Below are 18,196 nucleotides of genomic sequence, written 5' to 3' on the forward strand. Positions count from 1 at the left end.
CATAGCTACACAACTGTACATGTAAGCGCTCGCACTCACACCCGTATACCCCATACATGTGCGCACACACAGCCATATACAGCCATACAGACTTCTGCACACACATGCCTGTACTCACACACACCTGTATACACCCCCTACACACACACACACACACCTGTATACACCCCTACACACACACACACACCTGTATATACCCCCTACACACACACACACACACACCTGTATACACCCCCTACACATACACACACACACACACACACACACGCACGCACGCACACACCCCTGCCCTTTCCTAGACTGAATTCCCGGAAAATGGGGGACGGGCTTTCTTCTCTGCACCCGACCTTCTGCATGGGGCCTGGCATGGGGCTCACTACATTTGTCACGTGTGAGGGGACAGTGCAGGCCAGTCAAGTGCCTCCTCCAACACCCCAGGGATTTTGTCACTGACTGGCACCCCAGTGAGTGTGAAAGTATGTCTTCTCCTCTGCAAAAATGAAAACAGCAGTTCTGCACACCTGGGCTGGGCTCAGCCAGTGAGAAGATGCGGGCCTGAGGCGGGGAGACTGGCTCGCAGGCCAGGCTGCCCATTTCTGACAGGAAGCTGGAGGGCCTCAGTTTCCCTCTGTAGCACTGAGCCATTCGGCACCAGCAGTGTTTTATAGTCTGGAAAGAAGTGCGAGGCCAGATTGGATTTAATTAGATGAAGGTGGATACTTGCATATGCAGCTGACCATTAGCTGATGAATTCCAGACCTGGCCACTGGAGGGGTGGACTTTGAGAAGGAGACTAGCATGATGGCCACAGGAGCCAGGCCATCCTGTGTACTCGGGCAAGGGGAGAGGGTTTGCTCCGACCGCAGTCCCTAAGGAGAAAATGTATGTGCCAGGCTCCTGCTGAGCAAATGCCACTTGTCTGTTGTTAATGGTGGGTGGAGGCATGGCTGCCTGAACAGGGAGCTCTGGAAAGGAGAGACCCTCTTCTGGCTCTAGCCATGGGAGGAAACAAGGTAGCAGAGACAGGAGTGGCTGGAGGAAGGACGGTGTCAGGCGCCGTCTAATCTCCCTGGCCTGGAGACTGTTACCAGGAATGCAGATGAAAACCTAAACACCCTAATGACAGGAAGCCATGGTGCCTCCTCCTATTGAGACCTGGGTCAGGTTGCTCCTCCTGCCTCCCTTCCTCTAGCCTTCTCAGCAGAGGGCAGGGAGGACCCCGGAAGCTTCCCACCCTTGACCCAAGGAGCTTCCATCATGGGGTCTGTCCAGCCAAGGGTGCCTCGCCCTGTCCGGGTGTTGCTTCCTTAAGCCAACCTTGGAGTGTGTGGCTGCTCCCTAGTGATGTGACGTCTCTCTAGGTGCTGCCACATGACAGGGATGTTCCTGCATTTGCCTGGAGCGCCATCTTTACCGCCATTCCTCCCTGCCTGGCTCATCTAACTGCTGGCCTATGCCATGCTTGGGGCTGGGCTGGTTCCCAGTGCCATTAAACAGATTTCGAGCCCAAGGAAGGACACCTGAACAGTGGGCTATTACCCTTAAAAGCCAGGCATTGCAGTGGGCGTTTGCTGTTTAAGGCAGCACTGATGCCCTCGAGAGCAGCCCCTGTGAAGACAGCGCCGTGAAACCCCGTGCAGTAACAGGTGGCATTGAGCTGTGTGTGCCACGTTTATGCCGGGCACTCACCCTTTCTTTTCATCCTTATAGTCTCCCTTGGAAACAGATATTGTTACCCACCACATAGATAGGGAAATGGCTGTTTGGGAAGTTTCAGATTGTTGGCAAAGCTGTGTGAGGTGCTGGCTTCCCTGTAGAGGAATCTTAATCCAGAAACATGGCTGCTCTGGCAAGGGGTCACATCCAAAGCCTACGTCTGTGTGATCTGGCTGAATTCAGACATGCCTTTAGTGCACACCTTTAATCCCAAATAGTGTCTATTGAAGGACAAAGTGACAAGTCAGAGATAGGATGCACACAACTTTCACGAGAACAGACAGGAAAGAGAAGCTACTTAAAACGTTGCAGAGAGAAAGCAAAGAGTTTGTGGAAACAGTACAGTAGAGTTCTGGAGTGCATTGCAGTTCAGTGCAGTTCAGTTGAGGGCAGTTGAATTCGCACAGTTCAGCTCATGGAGCTCAGAGACAGTTTTTCCAAGCAGAGCAATCCAGTGAGAAGCAGAGAGAACCCAGTTTGAAGCAGTCAGCTTGGAGAGGCGTTTGAGCTAGAAGAGGTGAATTGAACCAGCCAGCCAGAGTTCAGAAAGAACTAGGAAGGGTGAGCTTATTCAACAATAAGTCTCAGAACAATGTTTTGTGAAAACATTATAGGCCTAGGCTAGCAGACGGAGGCTGGAAGCTGAAGCCTTCAAGGTGTGGGCATGAAGAAGATTAGATTGTAAGGAGGATAGAAGCTTCCAGGCCTAGATCTACGGATAGTTAGATAGAAATGCTCTGGGATCAGCTCAAGCTGTGTAGTCGTAAAGCTTGGGCACCATGCTCATCCTGTCTTCTGAGGAAATGAAAACAACAAGTACAGCATTCCTGCTCTCTCGCCCACAGTGCGGGCTGGTACACGCAGGAGTGTGTGCCCTGGAGTGGTTTTAACTTACACTCCTATTGTGAGCAGGACTGGGTGTTTTCCCATGTGCTAAGCCGCCATTACGTTTCCTTTTCTGGGGCCTCAACCATCTTTGAACCCATTTAAAAACTGGAACAGTAGAACATTCTTCTTTATCCATCTCTAAAAGCAATTTTTGGCTTATCAATTATAAACATATTTTTATTATGTTCTTTGTCTTTTAACTAAAATATTTATTTATACTTTATATGATTTCCGTGTACCTAGTTTAAAAGGACTCCAGTAGACCTTTTAAACCATATGAAACCTTGGGTAGACAGACCCAGGTCATCCATCTTCGCTTTCCTGAAAACTCATTATACTAGGCTTGTTTTGTTTGTTTAGTTGGAAGCTCTTGAGAACAAAATAAAAAAATAGAAAAGGGTGCCTTCAAGGTGCTTTTTAACAGATTTCTGAAGAATATAAAGAATATAAACCTTCCTTCATAAGGCAAGGAAGCCACAAAGCCCCAAGGAGCGGCTGTTGTAAGCTTTAAAAAAGAACTAGGCTTCTTTGCCTTTTCCTGCAAAACTGTAATCCCGGGGCTGCAGAGATGGCTCAGCTCTTCCACAGGACCTGAGTTAGATTCCTAGCACCCACATCAGGTGGCTCAAAACTCTCTAACTTTAGTTCTGGGGGATCTGACACCCACTGGCACACACGTGGTTCACGCATGCAGACACAGTGTAAATCTTTCATATGTGAAAATCTCACACCACTGCACCCTTGGAGCACACATCACAGAGAGGTGGAGGTGAACTTCAGCTGTGAACCAAGCTGCTGGCCCAGGGGCCCTGAGCTGCAGGAGAGCCCCGGCTTCACTTCTTCACCTCACACACCCTGGCGAGTGCTAGCACAGAGAGCAAAATAAAATCCTCCATTGAGAACACACTGCATGTGTATCTATGGAAGAAAACAGTTCACTACGGAGAAGAAATGATCAAAAACAAGGAAGGGCTTTATGTTTTGGAAAATAATGTGTAGCAGGAAATTTACAACAAAGCCTGGCAGTTAAGTCAGAAGGATCTTCCTGATGGTAATAAGATGATAAGATTGCAGGAAAAGGGCAGAAGGGAAGGAGTGAAATGCAGACATCAGTGCTACATCTCAGCTCATAGAACTTCAAAGATGAGGCAGAAAGAGGAGAGGAAAACCATCAGACAAAATAGCACTTCAGAACAGAAGAGCAAGCATCCTCAGCTTGCTGGAGCATCAGATGTGCACCTGCCTGAACGAAATCCATGTCAAAGTCATGGTGAGCTGTGCGGGAACCTTGAGGACAAGTAAGTAAAGAATCCTAAAGACTTCTGGAGAGACAGGAGTTCTGCCCAGGGCTGAGTAGTCAGTGTGCGTCATTCCCAATCACAGCGTTGACACATGTGGTTAAACTGCTGGAGCTGTGTTGGCTTTTCTTCTCATCCCTGTGACAAAGTAGGTGGCAGAATTAACGTTGTGCAGAAGGGCTTTATTTTGGTTTACATTTTGTGGGCACAGTCCATCATAACAGACACAGACAAGCCACTAGCTGTTCAGTCCGCATGGCTGGGTGCCTTGGTAGACCCAATCTGGCACTGAAAACCTGGAGGCTCCCGGAGAGCTGCTGGTCCTCAGTCTGTGATGGAAGCCTAGAACACCAACCTCAGCAGAGGGTCATCCAGAGTTAACAGAGAAAACCAGCTCAGTTCTGCAGCAAGAGCATGAGCCAAGGGTGCCAAAGGTGCCAAGGTGAATGTTGGTTTTCCTGCCCTGCCTTTCTGCCGGGGCTGCCACCGGAAGGCGGCACACACACACTGTGGCAGGCTTCCCACACCACCAATCAAGACAGCTCTTGAGGCATCCTTATGAGGTGACTGAGCACCGCAGTCATCTCGAACGCTTACCTCCATAGCCCTCTTTCCCTCCCAGCAGCCTTTCCTGCATACATGTTAGTTACACACACCAAAGCTTCCAGAATCTTCCAAAACAGTGCCACCAGCTGGAGATGAACCGGTGAAATATGAGCCTATAGGAATGTCTCAGGTAGCCAGTGTTCACTGAAAGGAAAGAGAACTTTTGCTGGCAGCTGGGTGTGGGAGGCGGGAGCAGGCAGGCCCCGTGGGCCCGGCCAGGACAGCAGGCTCTTCTTGAACAGCGTCCGGTTCCTGCTGCTCTGACTGTGCCAAGTGCTGCCGCCCGGTGACCAGCGCTCGGTCTCAGGGCTCCGGTCCTTTCCTTACGAAAGCATCCTTGGCCCTTCAACCAGTTTATTACTGTCTCTTCCATCGAATCACACACAGGGTCACAGTCTCCGTGTAAGGAAGGCAAGACTTCAAGGTCAGTGTGCCACAGGGCAGACACAGCAGGCACCGTGTCATCAAACCTCACTCATTCATCGGCATCTGGCAGAGGATGCTGATCTCTGCAGTGCGTGTGAGAATGGTACAGAAAGACACTATGGAGAGAGAAGACAGGTCCAAACTCTAGAACCAGCGTGTGGGTGGAGACCACTCTGCAGAAGGTGGCGTGCCTGTGGGTCTGTGACACAATTGGCTGGGAGGTGACAATGGCAAGAAGGAAAGCAAGCCCCAGTCTCACCTCCGGTGTGTGGCCTTTGTTTCCCTAGTGAGACTCTGAGCTCATCCCGCAGGCTTGCGTGTCAGAAAAGTGTGACCAGCCTCATCATCCTCTTGGCTCCAGCTCTTCCTCCGTAGCTGCAGTACCCTGCCTCTGGTGCCCTGCAGCCTGTTGCTTCAAGCCAGATCAACATGGCCACCATCCCACAATCTGGGCCCCAGTGTGTGCTTGTGAGGTTACGATAGCAGGGCTCACTTCTCTGACACACTAATGTCTCTTGTCCCTTTTCCTGCTCTTATTTTCAATTTCATTTTGCTTCCCATTGAGGCTTTTCTGCAAGTCAGTCTTCCTTCCCTCCTTCGCCTTACTCCTCTGTCTCTTTCTTGGGGTCTTTGTACTCCTGGAGCTGGGACTGGTTTCTACAGTCCTAAGCCCTTCCTGTCCCAGCTCTCTGGGGATGCCGGCAGACCCAGCTGAGTAGACGCTGCCTCTGTGGGTGGGACTCTACTTCATGGGGCTGGTTTCTGAGGTCTCTCAGCCCCCAGGCCATCAGCATCAGGCTTCGAGGGTAGGTCGCCAATGGCATGGGACCCAAGAGCTAATCTGTCCTGATCCTGATGGCCACTTCTGGGTCCGCTCCAGTGTCCAAGGCTAATCTTCCAATGGGCACTCCAGCCTTCTTGTCTGCTGTGGATTCAAACCTAACTGTAGCCATTGTGTGTGTTTAGAAGAGAGAGGTGGAGTCTGCAGACTCCCATGCACTGTGGACGCAGGATGATAGCACACGGACATAAATGCAGAGCAAAGGCGGCAGAAGCAGCCGGGCCACTTGATGAGCACCCAGTCCCTAACCTCACATCAGCCGCTTCTTGAAACTTAGAGTACCGCTTGCGGACCTGGGAATAGGCTGGCGGCAGAAGAGGTCTCGGAATGGTTGCCTTTGGCAGACTGTGTGGACAGACACTTTAGGGAGGGGTTGGTCCCTAGTCCTGACGAACAGGAGGGCACACGGTTCTCACGGGGGTAGCGAGTGGCAGGGGCACGGCGCTTCTCCGTGTGCTTGGGGAGACCTGCTGGTGCGTTCACTGCCTTGCGCTGGCGCCCCTGGCCTTGAAAACAAACGCGCCCGTGTACCCAAGACTGAGGGAGAGAAATGAGGCTGTCTGAAGTCTCAGCCCTAGCAGCACCTCCTCAGCCCTCAAGGGAGCTCAGCACAGAGCCCAGCATGGGCTCAAAGCCAGGTCCAGGGTCCCTGCCCATGCTGGGTCCCGCCTGGCTTTTCCATGGCCACTTACGTCACCACGCAGCAGGGATGCACCTGCCTCTTTGGCTTGCAGAGAAGGGAGGACTCTCCTCGGGTGGCTTTGAGGAAGTAGTCCGTACATAAGGCAGCTAAGGCTTAGGAAGGTCAGACAGCTTCCCGGACTACTTCCTCACAGCCACCCGAGGAGAGTCCTGTCCATCGAGCCAACCCCTCCCCCTGCGGCTGCCATCGCAGAAACATAGTTCTTCCTTACGTGGCGTTTGCGATCTTGGGGTGCGCTGTTCCTTCGCCTTTTTGTCCTAGCTCAGCCTTCTCCACCATCTCCACGGTCACCCCCACAAAGAACAACTAATTGCTAGTGCTTTACTGAGGAAGCACCCCCTTATCCTGGCGGTATCCCTAGATGATGTTATCTGCTGTGACAGATGAAACCGAGGCTTGGCACCTGTGTCTCACCCCTGTGTGGTACCTAGCGCATGTGCTCGCACTGCTGTCCGTCACTGATGGTGGCTTCGTGAGTCTCCCTTCCCCCAGCCCGCTGACTGCTCCAGGTGTGAGCACAGGGTCTGACTTGTGCATCCCGGCATCCCTGGAGGGCAAGGCTGTGCTTTACCCCAGCAGCCTCGGGTCCTGAGAACGCTGTCAGCTCAGAGAGCGCAGACCTACTCCGTCTCCCTGGTGCCACCTCCGCTCCTGAGGCTCAGCATCCAAAGTTCTGGGCAGTGAAATATTCCTGAGGCTGGTAAAGGAAAACTAAGTGACAGCATTTGATTCTGGGGGTGGGGTGGGGGGCTTAAGGAGTGGCGTTTTCAAAATCAAAGTCCAGCTAGTTGCCCTTCTCTCATCCTGTCTGTAGTTTGTTTCTTCCATGTTTTAAGTTTCTTAAATGGCCCAGTCTGTAAATCTTCATGTTTTCTGCTCTGCTTTGCAGGCAGGGTTACTGACAGAGGGCTTGTGGCGAAGGAAATCATGAAGGAACCTAGCCTGAACCAGCCCCAGACTGGCCCTGGCCCTGGGGACAGAGAGAGGAGTCTGGGCTCTGCTGTAACAGATCCTCTCTTCGCTGATTCTGGCTTGCGTCAACAAAAAACGAAGCCCCCGCTGCACAGCTGGAGCTCTCTTAAATAGCTTGGTGACCCCATCCTCCTGGGGTCAAGGTTCCAGGCGGCCCACCTCGCCCAGGCTTGCTTCTCCACTCTTTGCATGGCTGTGACCCTCCTGGACAGTGACTTTGGGGGTCTCCCTGACCTAGTCTTCACTGTCACTTGAGTGGGGCTCTACCCGAGGCTAGATCTTTTTACGCGCATGCGTGTGTATGATTTGTGTGCACATATTCATGTGCGTGTATGTGTGGGTTAACGTTCACGCGCGCCTGTACCTGCGTATGTATGCACACACCCATAGAGGCGTCCTCACATTATTTTTCTTGGAGTCTTGTGAGCCTGGAGCTTGCCTGTCTAGACTGACAGTGAGCCCCAGAGAGTCTCCGGTCTACTGCAAGCCCGGGGCTTACAGTCGGGCACATTACGTCCAGCCTTTTTATGAGGGCACTGGGGACTGAACCTGGATCCTCTTGTTCCCATGAAGCACTTTATGGCCGTCTCCAGCTCTCTAGCCCTGTGGACCCTCCTCTGAGGTATCCAGCAGAGGTGGTCGATCGTCCTGTTTCTCCTCCGGTCACACAAGGCCCATGTTTTCACATAAAGTTAAAAATAGTTGCTCACAAAAGCTGTGCAGCCTAAGGATCCTCATGTTGTCAGTTCAGTCAATAACCAAGTTAATGAACTCCCGGCTCAGGCCATTGCTCAGGGCAGTGCCGGGGATCTAAAGCTGTGTGAGTGCTGTACATCAGAGCAGCCATGCCTGCTCTGAGGACTTCCTGTTTCCCAACGGCGTAGTAAGGCCTGGAATGTGCACTACTCAGCTTGGGCCTCCCATGCCTAGCCTGTCAGGCAAGAGAAATCGTTCCCATGAGCTGGAAGGACCCTGGCTGGAGCAGGAAGGATTTGGACGTGCCCATCACTGGTGTCCATCATGCCAGCAGAGGGTGACCAGTCTCCAGAGCTGGGTCTTTCCAGTGAGTGACTACGGATCTCTGTTTAGCCCCAACACCTCTCTGCTGGGGCAGTCTCTGCGCTCATTTCTTGGTCCTGCTTTTAACTGTCCACGTGACACTGAGCAGGTCATTACTCAGCTTCCTCAGTGGTCAAGCTGCAGTGGTGGTTCTTGCATGCATACCTCACAGGAAACACTGTACGAGAGCTGCCTTTCTGCTTCTGTAACAGAACATCCACTCAAAGGAGACTTGTGGAAGAAAGTTTATTTTGGTTTGCAGTTCCAGAGAGATAAGAGTCCACCATGGCAGGGACATGGCAGCTAGTGGCAGACGAGGCCAGAGCAGAAGCCAAAGAGCTCACACCACCGACTAAAAGCGTATGAAGCAGGGCAGATCCTGAGGAAGGGCAAAGACCCAAGCTCCCAAAGTCTGCCCCACTGATACACTTCTGCCAGTAAGGCTGTGCCCCTTGGAGCTCTCCCCTGAAACTCTGTCACCAATTGAGGACCAAGCGTTCAGACACTGCAGCCTATGGGGGGACAGTTAAACCATGGCCTCACATGTGGCCTCCGGGAGGTTATACTGGAGGGTGTGCTCAAAGCTGGAGCATACTACCAGGATGTAGGACAAATTACTAAAATCACTCAGATTTTAATAACTTTTAAATTATTAAAAATGGAGTCTGAGGGGAACTTTCAAGTTACCTAGTAGTTTCTTGGCCAAGGAAACTTTTCTTGAATTCTTAGTGTAAAGCCCATAGAAACAAACGTGGCACCGAGGTGATGGGACCCGGGGAGTCAGCAGACGGGACAGGGTCAGGGCAGCTTCTTCAGCATGTGGAACTACAGCCCCCAGACTCCCCAGGCAGTCCCTTCCCAAGAAACTGGATTATCTTCTCTAGGAAGAGCCAAGCTTATACAGAAGGAAAAGTCAACAACAGTTGTCCTCATGCAAAAAAAAAAAAAAATCTATGTTAGTCCTCCTCCTAAATTTAATCCTCTCCCTGAGGCTGTCAGACGGAGAGAGTGGCGTAGTCAAGGTGAGTCTGGAATGATGGAAGGTCACCGTGGGCATCCTTCAGGGGCCTGCATGCTGTGCTCAGCATGAACCTACTGTCCTTCCCCCCTGGAGCGAGCACAGTGGAAGCAGATCCTGGGGACACGTGGAGAGCATTGTGTGCTTGTATGCGGAACACAGATGGGAGCGGTCATAACAGGCACAGGCATGCTCACTGACTGAATAGCCATGCACTGAGCGCTGTCGATGCTGTGGGTGGTGATAACGGGAACCGTGGCTTTCTGCCTAACCAGGAAAGGCTCTCCCTGTGCTCGCCATGAGCTGCCTGCTGCTCCGCCATCAGGATGAGCTTCCTGACATCGGGTGGGGAGGGTCAAGGAAGGCTGCCGGAGTGAATGACTGCCAAGTTCAGTCTTCGAGCTCACAGCAAAGACAAGCTGAATGGCAGGGTGGAGTAAGCCAGGCCTTGCCTGGGCCCTGAGACTCTCCAGTGTGGCTTGGGCAGGAGAGTGGAGCTCGGCCCCTATCGTGCAAGCCACGTTAGCTGTGTCATGGAGTGTGGACCACTGTGGACCTCAAGCTGCAAGCGTCTGCAGGGAAGACCCCCACGTCGTCAACTCCAAGGCTTAACAGCAGTGAGGAACCATGCAGCCTGGGGTGGGAAACTAAACAAAGCCAGAGCCCCCCACCCCAGGGAATTCTGGAAAACACCCTTTGTTTGAAAGAGGGTGTGGGGAAGTGGATTAGGAATTCTGAATACTGAGCTGGCCACAGGCTCTGCAGAACAGAGTGCTCCCCCAGAAGACCCATGCAGTGGCCAACAACCATCCTAATCCCCCATGACCTCTGTGGCCCCTGCATGCACAGGGCACACAGGTGCACATGCAGGCAAAACGTCCCCCCACCAACTAAATCTAGATATAAGACATTCTGAATGCACTTTCCTGCGCAGGCATGTAGAAGGTGCTCACTCGGGCTCCAAAAAGCCCTACAATAAAGCACGACTTGGAACGGCACCCACCTCGGGCACTCTCAAAACCTCACGGAACGCTCTGTGAGGGCTGGGCAGCCATGATTTTCCCAGAGCCTTGTCTGCACAGAAGGTGTTCGGACTTGCAGGGCTGGAGATCTTGGTCATCATTGTTGAGGCACATTCCTGCCTTGGGGAAGCGTCTGAGCAGATGGAGGAGTGCTTTGCCTGGTGACACAGGCCTCATTGTAAGCAGGCACACGCAGTCAGCCCTGTCCACTCTATCTAAAATGCTCGTCAAAATGCATGGTCATGGCTGCTGCTGGCATAGATCCCACTAATGACTTCAAACCAGCAGCTGAAATGGAAAAGCATCCTCCACTGCACATCAGCCCTGAAGGACCCCCTTAGCCCTTTGCTGGGGTGGGGGAGGGGCACTGCTGCCCAGAGGGCTGCTCTTGGTTCCCCTGCCTGTTGGTGGGGTGGGGTGTGCAGATGGACAGCCTCTGGCCTCTGCAGGAGGACACCATGGAAGACGTGAGGAGGTTTCCAGACAGAACGAGGTCAGGACGGGCTCTGGCTGGAGCTCTGAGGTGAGCCAGACTATTCCTTCCCTCTGTCTGGGTCCGACTGTGAGCCAGGGCCCATGCGCTGAGAGTACAGCACAGCTCCCACTCCTGAACACTCACTGTGGACGCCGTCAAGGTTCAAAGGGCCCGACACTGGCGTGCAACCTTCCAGGTGAGCTCTTATTATCAGCAGGCCGCCCCTCCGCTGTCCTGGCACGGCTCGTCTGAAGCATCAAGGGCTGCCCTTGACTTCACATGGAGTAGCCACGTGTTCTGAGCCAACCCTTCCTGCTAGGCTACTACGACCTCTGTGATGTCATCTTTCCCGGTCAGCAACATGCTCTGTCTGGCTGTTTTCACTCACCTAGTCTGCAGATATGAAATGAGAGCATCCTCGGCACTCCTAAGAACTAACTGTGGGCAAAGCAGACAAACACGGTTCTTTAGGTCAGTGATAAAGTCAGAGAACCGAGGCCTGTTCTGGCTCATAAGGCTCTCAGTGGGAGGAGATACAGATAAAAACACCAGGTGTCTTGTTCGGGAAGACTAGAAACGCCCTCAGCCTCGCTCACCCGGAAGGGGCCACGGAGGGGGATGGCCATGTTAGGGTCAATATGCTGTCAACATAGGACAGGAGGTAACTCCAGTGGCATCTTGTTCTCAGCTGCTTCCTCTCCAGCCAGCCACCGTCTCTGCTCCCTCCAGAAGGGTCTCCATTAGAAACATGTCCGTGAGACTGAGAGTAAGGGCCGCAGAGCTGGGCGAATACAAAGCAGCTCAGAAATGCTAGGCCAGAGGACTGGCTGAGCTCGGTGGGGTGAGGCAGGCTGTAAAGATGGTTGAACTTTGGTGATCAGAACCCCTGGGGCTTTTTATCTTGGTGGTCCGAGGGCCTTCCCCTGAGGAGGCCCGAGCTGGGGAAGGAAGGGGGTTTCCCAGTTACCGCCTGTGCCGGGAGGATGCAGTTTGGCAGCTGGCCTCCCGCTCCAAGGTGGGCTTTCCTCCTCCTGAGCAGGGTAGCAGTGGCAGCCGCTGCTGTGATGCTGAAGAGCTGGGAACCATTAGGAGAGGAAGGTGATGTCAGTCTGCCAGGAGGAATGGCCCGAGGGCCGGCAGGGCTGTGACTGTGCTGTGGGCTGCAGCCCTGGCTGGCCGCTGTTTGACTGACTCAACAGGGTGAGTTGACATCTGGGGCTCCTTCCAGCTAACACAGGGTGTCTGACCTCTCTCCCTCCAGATTGTGTTCCGGAAGATCAGCGATGTGAAACGGGAAGAGGAGGAGAGGATGAAACGAAAGAACGAGGCCCCCCTCATCCTGCCTCCTGACCACCCTGTCAGGAGACTTTTCCAAAGGTTCCGCCAGCAGAAAGAAGCCAGGCTGGCGGCAGAGCGAGGGGGCCGGGACCCAGACGTGGAGAAGGGTAATGCCCTCACGGACCATACCTCAGCCAACCACAGCCTGGCGAAGGCCAGCGTGGTCACGGTGCGTGAGAGCCCCGCCACACCCGTGTCCTTCCAGGCAGCCACCTGCTCCACGGTGTCAGACCATGCCAAGCTGCACGCACCAGGATCAGAGTGCCCAGGTCCCAAGGCAGGCAGTGGCGACTGTGCCAAGCGCAAAGGCTGGGCCCGTTTCAAGGATGCCTGTGGGAAGGGTGAGGACTGGGACCAGGTCTCCAAGGCGGAGTCCATGGAGACGCTGCCCGAGAGGACAAAGGCGTCGGGCGAGGCCACCCTGAAGAAGACGGACTCCTGTGACAGCGGCATCACCAAGAGTGACCTGCGTCTGGACAACGTGGGGGAGGCCAGGAGCCCTCAAGACCGGAGCCCCATCCTGGCTGAGGTCAAGCACTCCTTCTACCCCATCCCTGAGCAGACGCTGCAGGCCACGGTCCTGGAGGTAAAACATGAGCTGAAGGAGGAAATCAAGGCCTTGAACGCCAAGATGACCACCATTGAGCAGCAGCTGTCTGAGATACTCAGGATACTAATGTCCAGAGGGGCCTCCCAGTCTCCTCAGGAGGCTCGAGACAGCCCCAGGCCCCAGTCCCCGGAGTCAGACAGAGACATTTTTGGAGCAAGCTGAGAGGAACATTTCAGAACAAACAAAAAAATCACGGACAAAGGCCTGTCCCCTCGCCCTCGACACCCTCACCACCCACACGACCAACAACCTTCAAGGTAGGCTTTTCCTGACAGGAAGTCAAAGTGGGACTAAGTGGCTCAGGTGTGGATTCATGGTCTCTGGAAGGCATAAGAGGAGCACGAGGGGCACAGCACTCTGCAGGATGGCCGCTGCATGTGGACAGCCACCGACAGTTACGGAAGAAGGCCACGCTGCCTAGCCAAAGAGCATTTCCTTCAGCGGGTTTTACCAACGCTGTTTGTAAAAGATTAAAACTGCCGGAGGAGGACAGTAGCCATGTGGGAACTCCTGAGAGCCCCGAGAACAGACCACACAGGGCTTCCTCACAAGCCCCCCAAGACCACGACAGGTGCAGGGACTTTTGGGCATTCACCCCCTGGGTCTGACGTCACCATCTGTTTTCCTACTCTTGCCATTTGTAACAAACTTGCAATAAGGGGAGCTTGATGGGCAGGAGGGCCTTTGCGCCATGGAGACGCAGGCTGGGCTCCTCGGGTTCCCTTGCCTGGAAGAGTCGAGGCAAGGGTAAAGGCTGGAGAGGGCCCTCGCTCGGAGCAAGCTCTGTCGTGCGGTCCACAGCCTGCTCCTGACACGGAAGCTCCCACTCTCTGGCGCTCACCATGCTACAGTAAGGCCTCCTGACTCAAGCTTCTCTGCCCCTGCCTTGACCTTTTCCCAAGCTTGCCATGGCTCTCCTCAGGGTGTGGGGCACTGACAGGAAGGGGCAGGAGCCCAGCGTTGCTTTCCTAACACACACACACACAACCTCAGAAAACAATGATTGTAGCGAGTACTAGGTTTCTATTTTGATTCTCGTAGGGATTTTTGTCCAGCGCAGGGGGTCGCTAGAGGACACGTGGGAACCACACTTAGCCTTATTTGAAAGCCAACCGATTTCCTACTCCAGAAATAATGGCAGGACCATGATCCTTCTCTAGGGAGCTGGAGAGAGTGACGCATTGGCTTTCATGATGTCTCCGTGATAAGCTGGGATGTGACGGTCGCAGGGCCGTCTCTGCAGATTGCCACATCCTGGCAGGGACACACACTGCCTCGGTCGCTCGAGCTCTCTCGGTGGCATCCTGGGCCAGAGGAGCTAGCCCAGGTGTGCATCTGGAGGGGTGGCACGGAGCGTGGCAGGGGTGTAGCAGCGCCAGGGGAGCCTGGAATCTCGGCTGTGCAGTGAGTGGCATACACTTAGCGCTAACAGCTTTGACGATTCAGGGTGTCGGCATCTTGAACCTGGCACTCAGGACCTGCTCTACCAAAGAGGCATACCGTTCCTCTTGGTGGCCATGGCACCTGCCGGGTCTCAATGCATGGCTGTCTGTGCAGGATGGACGGCCCTGGGAGATCAGGGCTGTGCACGCATGTAGTTTTTCACACACTGCTTAAGGGCTGGCTCAGGGCATCCCTAGACCAAGATACAGCAGCATTCAGAGATGCCCACTCTGGGTAAAGCTAGGCCTGCAGCCTCGTGGGCTGCCTGATGCCAACTGCCTGAGTGTCCCACAAGGGCACGCCTCATGGATACTCACCAGCCTGGCGCTGAGGCCTAGGAGCTGCTCAGCTTCGGGGAGGCAGGCCCTGTGGCCAGGCCACACTCAGCCTCAGGAGCACGTGCTTCCAGAGCTCCTTCTGGACCACTTTGGGGTTTAATGGTTCTCGAGTGTCTTGCCAGCCAGTGGGGCAGCAGCCTGCTGCTCCTTGACAGCTGTCTGAGGTGGGTGGCCCTTCCCCACAGGGGTCTGAGGGATCCAGATGCTGGAGTGCCAGTGAGCACTCTCCGAGGTCAATGCAAATGATGTCTGCACCCTTTGGGGTGGGGGGTGGGGTGTCTCTGTCCACCTTGGGGTTCTAGGAGTCTAGGGCCCCAGAGTTCCTGCAGAACGCTTGTGCCTGGCTTCTCTTTTTCCTCATTTCTCCAGCAGTCTTGCTCTTGATTGGCCTTTCTGAAGCAATTCTAAACAATTCTAAACTCTCACAGCACTCACTGGGCCAGGGGCTGCCTGGTGCCGACTCAGCTTTTATGAGGTCCCAACCAAGGAGCGCAGGATGCTGGCCTGCACCTTCCTGTGTGAGCCATTGTCTGCTGGCTGAGGAGAGCCTAGGAAGCAGAATTGCCAGGTGTCAGACTGGACACTGAGATCTTAGACCAACAACTTGGCTCTGCCTCTTAGGAGGGGTCCAGCACGTGCTGGCCACTTGGTCTGAATGAGCTCCTGTGGCTGCCATCCACACAAAGTGCCATTTCCCGGGGGCTGCCCTGACAGGCTATGGGAGGCGGCCCCACTTGGGCTGACGGCCTGCGCTCTTCCTGCGGGCATGCAGTAGTGTGGGCACGCTGCCTGTCCGTCGGCCATGCCACCCCAGAGGCAGCGGCAGTCTCCTCCCCTGTGCAGCCCTCCTGATGCTCCGATGTAGGCACACCGACCCCACTTCTCTGCCTGCTTCCAAAGCAGCGCCCATCGCAGCGGCCTCCCAGCAGGCCTTCTTTCTTGGTTTGGGCACGGAAGGTCAAAGCCAGGCCCTTGCCCATGCTGGGGAAGAGCTCTGCCACTGAACAGTACCTCCGGCGTCTGGAAGCTTCTGGAAACACATTCCTTACGTTGTCATCTGATTCCTAGGGCCGTGTTAGCGCCTCCGGGCTGCCTCAGCAGCAAGAATGGTTGGCAAGGGGTAGAGATACACTGCCCCCCCCACAGGCCTCAGCTTCCAAATCCTTAAGTGGAAAAGAGAGAATGTGAAGCCAGGTGTCAGTGTGTGCGGGTCAGAATAGAGACTGAATGTACTCTTTAGAAAAAGCAGTCAGAGCCAGACCCTCCGCACCCTGTCACACTGACAGCTCACAGGGACACGCTAGGGCCTCTCCGGAGCCCTGGTGAAGTTACAAATAAAGATGTTTAGCCTTAAGACACTTGAATGGACTCCAGCTGCAGCGGGGTGGGGGCCAGTCCCCTTCCTAGCCCCTCTCCCACTGCTTAGACAGGAGGCCTGCTAGGCCCAGCCCTCGGAGGGCCCTGCTACCGAAATGTCCGCCGTCGTCACTGCTCCATTCCTACCTTCTCACTCGATTCCGTAAAACTGTCTTCACCAGCTCCCGAGCTCTCCACCCGAGCCGTCAGTGCAGTGCACCCCGACCCTGAGCACCCGAGGACCATTCTCCAGCCAGGGTGTGGGTGTGGAGACCCCCTCCCTGTCCCTCTCACAGTGCAAAGGAGTGAATTTACCTGCAGCTCACATCAGTCTTCACACTAGCGCGTCAGAAGCTTAAAGGCAGCCTTAGAATTCCCCAAGGTGCCAGGCCTGGTGGCGGTGTCTCCAGGGTGCCCAGCCTTCCCCCGGGACACTGACTCTCTGCCTGTGACTCCGGGTCATCCAGCCCCCCAGTCTGAGGGAAGGTCCCTGCTCCTCCATCAGCAGACAGCCTGCTCGTGGGGGACGCAGCGCCCTGTGAGCAGAGCTCTTCATTGTCAGACATCGGCTCAGCCAATTGGGTGTGGAGGGCATCCACACCCAAGCTGCAAGGACATTTATGCTCACGAGCAGCTTGTCGATCTGGGGCTTCTCCTATGAACAGTCTCCATCAGTCCTGCCAAATCCTTTACCGGGTTTTCGTTTCTTTTTCCTCTGTCCGAATGAGCATGAATAAAGGAAGTGCAAGTGAGCCGAGGCTGCTGCCAAGCGCTGCACTGTGACTGCGGTGCGGGGCTATGGAGAGCACACGGGCACTCCAGAGACGACACCCCCTTCCTGACATTTTTAAACAAGCACAAATGATCTTTGTAAAAAAAAAAAAGTTAAATTTTATTTATTATGGTAATAAACTATTTTATATGTGATGCTTGTTTGCCGTGGCCTTTTCTTTTGTCATTCAGTCAGGTGCTGTCTGCTCTTGCAGCAGTTTGTGCTTGGCTCTCACGACCTCCATGAGTGGCTGGCCTAACTCTGGCTCTAGTGATCCAACAGCTTCTTCCGGCCCCGAGGTGCCTGCACCCAGCACACAAACCTAACAAGGTGTCTTTGAAGGTCTGGGAAGCTCAGGGGTGGGTGGCGCCTCGCATTAGTTCTTGTTGCTGGGGCGAAACAGCTTACAGGAAGGATTTATTTCAGCTCATGGCTTGAGGGTGCTGCAGTCCGTCATGGCACAGAGTCATGGCAAGAGGAGGTCACAATTACTTCAGTCTGAAGTTCAGCTCTCTTTCTCTCTCTTTCTCTGCAGTCCATCATCCCAGCCCAAGGAATGCAGGTAGGCTTAGAGATTTGTCTCTAAGGTAATTCCAGATCCTGTGACAGGAACCTACTGTGGATTTGGGGGAAATCACAGTGCTGGCGCCAGCATGCTTTCTGTCTGAGCGCTGGTCACCGAGTGGCCACAGGGAAGTGGAGCAATGCTTGTTCCCTGAGCAGGTTCTGCCTCTGCTGTGGGAAACTAAAAGGCTGCCTCTAAGACACGAGTCCTAAAGATACAGGTCTTTCACAGCCAAACCACGACAAAGGCCTTGCCTCCTGCCACAGTGGCTTCAGGTTCCAGCGGAGAGGGGACAAACCACGTTCAGACCTCAGCATTTGCTTTCACATACCTCTTCGGTCCGCCTCCTGCTTGAACGTGCCATTCTCCTCTTGAACAAATTGGCTTGATTTTTGCATATTAGTGTTGCCTCTACTTTTGAAAAGAGCAAAAACAGCAATATGAGTGACTCTGTCAACAGCATTGACCTCTGACCCCGTGTCATGATGGTGTCCAGAGCTCCTGAGGCAGAGGCCCACCTGCCTGAACAGTTCTCCTCATGGTGCGGCCACAGCTCTGCTGCTTCCTCAGCAGACACTGAGCCAGAGTCCACAGCGCTGGCACCCACGTCTTATTAGTACCCAGTGACCGTAATGTGCAAAAAGTTCTTCCCTCTCTGCTGATGGTGGAACTTAATTCTGGTTAAGTTAAGCATGAGTGATCCATATGTGAAGCCAGTCAGGACATGGAGAGCCTCCCTGGCCACACAGC

At 54.1% G+C, this 18,196-nt stretch overlaps 1 protein-coding gene across 2 annotated transcripts in view; it reads left to right on the top strand.

Annotated features, from left to right (window-relative positions):
• Positions 1-16,484, top strand: part of Kcnh1 (potassium voltage-gated channel subfamily H member 1) — a 261,141-nt gene extending 244,657 nt beyond the window's left edge. For both annotated transcript variants that reach the window (XM_060364945.1, XM_060364946.1), the window contains exon 11: positions 12,286-16,484. In XM_060364945.1, the coding sequence (XP_060220928.1) occupies positions 12,286-13,134 (849 nt within the window). In that variant the 3' untranslated portion in view covers positions 13,135-16,484. The remainder of the gene's footprint in view (positions 1-12,285) is intronic.
• The last annotated feature ends 1,712 nt before the right edge of the window (positions 16,485-18,196 follow it).

The sequence above is a fragment of the Meriones unguiculatus genome, chromosome 11 (genome assembly GCF_030254825.1).
Source record: "Meriones unguiculatus strain TT.TT164.6M chromosome 11, Bangor_MerUng_6.1, whole genome shotgun sequence".
Lineage (NCBI taxonomy): Eukaryota > Metazoa > Chordata > Mammalia > Rodentia > Muridae > Meriones > Meriones unguiculatus.